General features: G+C 42.1%; 1 protein-coding gene across 3 annotated transcripts in view; it reads left to right on the top strand.

Moving 5' to 3' along the window:
* Positions 1–1,953: 1,953 nt before the first annotated feature.
* Positions 1,954–7,214, top strand: part of myom2a (myomesin 2a) — a 26,714-nt gene continuing 21,453 nt past the window's right edge. The window contains exons 1-4 of one of the 3 annotated variants that reach the window (XM_079278969.1): positions 1,954–2,090; positions 2,922–3,044; positions 4,103–4,195; positions 4,875–5,013. In XM_079278969.1, the coding sequence (XP_079135095.1) occupies positions 2,944–3,044; positions 4,103–4,195; positions 4,875–5,013 (333 nt within the window). In that variant the 5' untranslated portion in view covers positions 1,954–2,090; positions 2,922–2,943. The remainder of the gene's footprint in view (positions 2,091–2,921; positions 3,045–4,102; positions 4,196–4,874; positions 5,014–7,214) is intronic. The other 2 variants (XM_079278970.1, XM_079278971.1) reach the window with 2 other exon arrangements.

The raw sequence follows: 7,214 nt of genomic DNA, 5'->3' as shown, positions 1-7,214 counted from the left end.
CCCAACATTACTATCACGATATCTCTCATTTTAGGAGATGTTTATTTGTCCTGCTTTAGCTTGTAAAGTTGATCATTGATTATTTTCACCCAGAAACCCAGACAGGGTCGTGTTCTGGCCGAACACTATTTCCTGTGATCTTCAGTGAGACACAGGAAGCATCGGAGGATTTATTTTCCCACATCAGCTGATCATCCACAGCAACTTCCTGTAAACAGACACCAGGTGGCAGCATGTAACAGAGAATGTCACCAAGCAATCAAAAAATGTTCAGCATCGAAAATATACAAAAGTTAAAATACTCATGATGCAGGATTGCTCATTTCAGATAATAATATAATAATATAACACCACTGGATTATACCGATTGATGCATTAACAGCTGGTAACGCTTCACGTTTCAACTACTTTATATACGGGTAGCTGTAATACATCATGATGTATTTATCGGTTTATATGTTGTACTGATAATCTTTAAAGTAACTACTCATGTTGCCAAATACATGTGATGGAGTCGAAGTATAAAGTATAAAATGGACATACTTAAAATGAAAGTACCTCAACATTGTCCTTGAAGTACAGTTGAGTAAACTTGCAGGAACGTTTTGACCATTAAATCTGTCTGTTGCATCAGCTTCATGGAACTGCAATAAAATAAAGTCCTTTAACAGGTTCAGAGAGTCTTAAACGTGAATACAAAGTTAGATTTAAGATTCGTAAACCCTCGCACATTATGATCTCTGTTTATTTATTCATTAGGAGAATTTAAAGACACGTGGAGTCGAGTAACGTGTGTTTACAGTACCATGACCAACATACACTACATATATTTATATATATTGCACTTTTTCCAGTTTACGTACAGAAAGAAGAATGTGTGTGTTTTGTGCATGTGTGGATGAATTGATCACGAACTGGTTTGTCCTTGCAGGAGTGGCCTGTTTCTCCCGGTGGAGGCGGCTGATCCTCTGGAGGCACTTCTTCAGGACGCCTGCAGTAAGAGACGGATCCACCGGCGCTGCTCGAGCTGCTCTCTTCCTCACGTGTGCATTGTTTTCAGCACTTTCTTCTTTCTTTTCATTTTTGTTTCTTTCAATACTTTTTCTTTCACTACTTTGCAAGTACATGTGATGTCAGCACATTGATGCACACCTTGGGGCAGTAAGGACGACATGTGTATAATATAATACGTGTTGTTGAGGGTTTAATGAGCTCACGTGTCTTATTAAAGAATATTCTGGAGCCTGCAGGCCAATAAACTGGAGGCCTGCTGCCTCTTTTAATTACATTCACTGTAGTTTGATTCATTGAGATTCAACAAACTCTGCCTCCTGAGTTTCTTCTCCGAGTCTTTCAGTCGTCTTATTTTTTCCGATGTACTTGTGTGAATGGAAATAGCCACGGGGGGCTCTTGTACAGTAGGAATTGGGTGGTATCACTGTAGCGAGGAGGACTGGCTGGTTAAAAATAGCCTGACTGCTGCCCACACGTGTTGGGCCAAGGAGGACCGGCTGTCTGGAGAAACCTAAAAAGGTCTCATGAGGCTTTACGCGGCGCCATTTGCCAGCAAATTGTCAAAATGTCTTTCTTGCTTCATGAATGTTTGTGAAATCTAAAGGCGAGGTGTCTCTAATTCATCTTGTGACGAGAGGAAATCTGTCGTTCTGCCGATAGTGGGATGGAAGACTGCAATGTTCCGTTTAAACACAGATTGAAGGACTGACTAAATGAGTTATCGTTGTGTGAAGACAGTATTTCATTTTAGAAATCCAGCCCCGTGCACTTAGAATTGTCTTTTTTACCTTTCACTAAATCTCCATAAATGTAATAAATGCAGCAGGTAAAACATTCCTCTACTGAGTTCAATACGATTGCAGCTGCGGCTGCACACTCTTCATCTCCAAAGTGCAGAATGAGAACAAAATTTGGGGGTAAATGCTATATATAGTCTGAAGTGCGTCCATACAAGGGGTGGAAGGGGAACAGCATTCCTCCAGTCAGAGGGTAATCGTTTTGTTGCCATCAGCAAGTGCTTCCCAAGCGGCATCAGGCTGCTCTTCCACCGCTTTGCGCTCTTTTCATCTCTTGGGGTAAGTCACTCTTCTTCATTCTGATTTCATTCTGCTGGAGAAATCCATTTAGAAAAGTCCAGAGCAGGAGAGGGAAGCTATCCAGCGTGCGATAAGTGATGAATGTGCTGCTGCAATAAATGGCAGTAGACTGTCTGTCATCCTATGAGAGAGACATCGCAGCAGTCGGTTGAACCTCCCTGAGCTCTACTTCCTGACATGCCCGGGCATTAAGAGGTGGCTGACCCTCTTTTCCCAAGTTGTATTCGATTAAAAAGAAATGTTCTTGTGTTGAAATAATTCTTATACGGATTGGAAACATAATTCGTGCTGAAGTTTGGATTCGACAGCTGGTTTGGTCAATTAGTCTTGATTGATTTAAAAGCCTGTACAGTGGGATCGGTCTCATCTCCTGCACGCTGTTTTTAATTAAGAAGTGAGAGAACGGTTTCCTTCATTTCTCCGATCATGGAACAGGCCGACTGCTGCAAGCTATTCATAGCGGAGCCCTGTGAGGTCGTGAGGTGAAACATGACGTGCTGAGCTCTGGGCAATCTTTCAATGTCCTGACGCCTCCTAAAGGTTGGACACGTCTTTCTCTGAGATAATGTGATATTCATGTATTCTTTGCATATCTGTGTTTTAGCTGCGGCTATTTGTTACGTATAATATGAATATAAATGATCTGTATCTATTGTAAATGTAAAGGTTTGTCTCACAATGTGGATGACAGCGACGTGATGAAGCCTGCGGTGACGGTGTAATGTTCCAGGGACAGACTTCTTTGCTGTCCCGGCTAACACATGTTTGGTCTCCCCCCCCCCCCCCCCCCCCCCTGGTGCTCGTGACCAGGTCTCCGTGAAGTGTTCCCGTCATGGCTTCCAAAGTCACACCGTGGTGTAAGAAGAAGCGCGTGAGCCAAGTCAAAACTGATTATGCCTATCATCACACTCAAAGGCAGCAGACTGCAGTGAGGTATGGAGGTGGAAGCTCTTGCTGCTTTGCCCGGCCAGAGATAATATGTGAAGCCTGCTGCCAGAGCTGGCTGCTGGCCTTCGTGTTCCTGCTGCATACGTGTCTGCTTCATAGCTGGCTGTCCGTTTGTCCGCGGACGGCATATTTAAAGCTGCATTTTAATACACAGATCCCCGATGAACAAACACTGATATTGAGCTGCCGTTGATTCAGTTTAGGAAAACTGTCACAACATAAAGAAACCACAGCCATATGAATAACAATCTTATTGGGGTTAAAGATTCACATCTTGCGTTTGCATCCGAATCTTTTAAGTGGGCGCTTGTGCCACGCGCTGTGTTAGAGTTGAACAATATTGAAATAAGCAGCAGATACAGAACTACTTCTAGGAACATGTGGGACAGGAGCATCAATTAGCGAGTGTGATGTCAGACGTTAAACAGTTTAGTGTTGCTTAGGTTTTGTGATCGAACATTTTCTGTTGTGTTTATCTGGTCGAGAAACACTGATTTTCTTGCAGCGTAACTGGTTGAAACTACACATTGAGTATTGTTTGACCCATGACTCCTTACATTGATCGATCTCTGGCCCAAAATCTAAATATTTTCCCTGTGGAGTCCCAAAGCTCTGGAGTCCGGCACAGGGCTCCAGACAATGCTAGCGCCGCTGATGCTCTGCAGCTCTTAATACTCGGGACATAAGAATGTATTTTACTGGATTGCTGGAGAATGCTTTGCACCCCCCCCCCCTTCCAATGAAAAGGAGAGAAGTTGGTGGAGGGATGAATCAAGTAGTTCTCGTCGTTTTTCATTCGGATCATCACCATATTCTGTCAATCCACCTCAAGACAATAAACACAACATTACAGACCAGGAGGCTTTCCTGCGAGCATCTGGCACTATTTTGTACAAATTCTCACCTCAGCTGGATCGTGGGAGATTTTAGTGCCACCACCTGCTTCTGCAAAAACTAAAACCTGAAAGTCCATTACGGTGGAATGTTCCTTTAATGTCTGATTTATAACGATGCCCCCCCCCCCCCCCCCCCCCCGCCGACAGGAAATCAAGCTCCACATCAGTGAGCCAGGTGAAGGTCCAGGCCACACAGGCTATGGCAGAACTATCCTATACCATACCGGTGTTCCGCCAGAGGTGAGTCCCCATTGGCTGCTGTCATATGTCAGGCTATTCTAGGTGTAAAGTAATACTGAACTACAGTCTCTGCTAGCTGACCACAGTCAAGATGGCACATTAATCTACTTCATGAACATCATGGTGCATTGAAGAAGACTTGAAACTAGAGATTGAGACCATAAACTCATGTTTACAATGTTTACTGAGGGAACAAATCAAGAGAGAAGTAGAGTCATTTTCTCATAGACTTCTATACAACCAGAGGAGTCGCCCCCTGGTGGACATTAGAGAGAATGCAGCTTTAACACATGAAGCATCGGCTTCACCACGCAGAACCGGAGGTTGCACAGGTACCGCCAAAGAAACCAAAACCGAGATCTTTGAATACGTGTGTGTACGGAGTCGTTGAGCTCATATCAGTCTTTGAGAATATCAGCTGCTGTTTGATAATATTTCTGAATCCCCAGGAGTTGAACCTAATCTGCAGATGAACTGTATTCTTCCAGCAATGCCTCCAAGTTTAGTTCCTACTTTTTAATTGTGAGATGGAAACATGGAGATTAAGTCAAAGGGCTTGAAATGAATTATTTAAGTGCTCATAAAAGACAAATGTTTGAGGACTTGTTCTGTACATCACATGATTAATCATATTGTTGGTTCTCAGATTAGTGGGTCAATTTAAGTTGTGCGTTGGCAGGACTGCGGAGGTGGGGACGGAGGAGTACCAGCGAGTGAGCACGAACGTCGAGAAAGGACTGATTGTTATTCAGGAGGAGCTGCACAGGATGAGGATGGTCACCAAGGCCCGAGTGGACAGTCTCGCTATCCATAGAGAGGTAAGCAGCTCGGAGGTGTTTCATGCTGTTACAACCGTGTTTATTTACACTGTGCATGGAACCAAATCAAAACAGGAAGTACCAGTACATGCAAAACTGCCTGATTTTATAAACTACGTCAGTGATTCTCAACTGGTGGGTCGCGACCCAAAAGTGGGTTTTGCCTGACAAAAAAAAAAAAAAGAAATTGTGATTTTATTTTGAAGGGCATTTTTTATGCAGCGGAATTATTCCAGCATTTACGGCACTTGTTCAGCGGTGCAGGAAGAACACCGACCAATGCGTTGTGAATCACATCGCGTGATGAAGCTCAGCCAATCAAATATGAGTATTCTAACAAGTTCCCTGACTTGAGTGAGATGTTCACACACCGTGAGACACGGGGAGAGACGAGGACACAGAGACAGAGCAGGACTGTTGAGTGTGAGAGGTGAAAGTCAAATCATAGGACGAGCTCCAAAAGAGAGAAATGTCCAGAGAGACCAGAGTCATCAGACTCTGACTGGACAGACTCATATCAGTGAATTCTTCCAACACTACTTTCTCTTTTTAGAAGATGAGACAAATATAATATTGTGGCTTTTTCACTTCACCCTGAATGAACTGAATTAAAGCTGCAGCGTAAATTTTTCTAAATTGAATTTCGTTACCTAATTCATTTTTTAATCCAGCTGTTATTTTACTTGAAATGAGATGAACATTTATTCATGTATTTCTATGTATTTGTAATCCATCCAGTTAAACTTGAAAAATGACAATAACATTTGTTAAAACATAATTGGTGTACTTTCTTTTTTTGATTTGACAGTTGTTTACTACACAGAGACGTTACTACTACTAGACTTCTTGACTTCTTGAATATAGATATACCCAAATTATATATATATATAAATATATAATTATATATATATATAATTATATATAATATATATATAATATAATTATTATATATATATATATATATATATATATATATATATATATATATATATATATAATTTGGGTTGTGGGTCCCGGCTTGTCATTAAGGGGTGATGGTGGGTCCCGCAGCCAGACCAGTTGAGAACCACTGAACTAAGTTATCATAACTCATGTTTAACAGCAGAGAAAATACACAGAAATCAAATCATTTCAGAATTATTTATTGCTGCGTCCAGTATTACGTATGTAATGACGACATGTGTGCACAGAAGGGTTTTACAGCGAGGTCTTCTTGTTAATGTGCTGCATGCGTTCCCTCCAGGTTAACGAAATGATGTACAGGAGGAAGGATTCGTTGGAGGAAATCCCGAGGATGCCGGACTTCCTGGTGGCCCTGCGGCCTCACACCGTGTGGGAGAAGACTCCCGTCAAGCTGTTCTGCACCGTGGAGGGAACCCCAAGACCCGTCGTCAAATGGTCAGAGGATTCTCCTCCCACAGGGGCGGGTCTCAGACCTGACCTCGGTTCTCTTTTTATATACGCAAAAGCACATTTAAAGTGCGTGCTATTTGAGCTTACAGCATCCGAGTCTAATCATGAAGCGGTAGCACAGCTTCTTACTTTTTTATAAACATTTAACAACAGAATAACTTGCAAATACACGTCGAGCTACAAAACAAATCAAACAAAAGTCACAATTAACTTGATTGACTCTTCATGATGGCTCCTCGTTTGTATGTTTTCCTCATGTAGACCCCTTTAATCTCTCTGTATTGTTGTGCGGCCCATCAGAGACTCACGTGTCCCCATAAACAGGCTGGTTTCACCAGTTGAGAGTGAGAGCTGACAGCTGCTGGCTCTCTGCAGGTATAAGGGAGGAGTGCCAGTCGACCCACTGAGCGCCCCCGGCAAGTACAAGATCGAAAACAAGTATGGAGTCCACGGTTTGATCATCAGCAGGTACGCCCCCCAATCCCCAAACACTCTGCTGACGACACACTTTGGTCTGAAGAGTTTCCAAGGAAAGAATAACAGTGTTGAGATAATATGGATGAACTGTTAAAGTTCTGTTTATCGAGCATATTTCATACACACAGGCAACTCGAAACAGAGTTAAAAAAGACACCGGTAAAAAGATCAAAAGAATATCATCATTTTTAAAAAAAGTTTAAAAACAAGAATAAAGTATTAAAAACGAAGAAGAATAAAAGATTTTCAAGAAAAAGTTTATAAAGAAGAATATGAGTATCAAATCAAAAAAAGTAAAAAAAGATAAGAAG

The sequence above is a fragment of the Melanostigma gelatinosum genome, assembly GCF_949748355.1.
Source record: "Melanostigma gelatinosum genome assembly, chromosome: 11".
Taxonomy (NCBI): domain Eukaryota; kingdom Metazoa; phylum Chordata; class Actinopteri; order Perciformes; family Zoarcidae; genus Melanostigma; species Melanostigma gelatinosum.
Note: the sequence above shows the minus strand (reverse complement) of the source record. Positions and strands in the feature narration are given on the sequence as shown.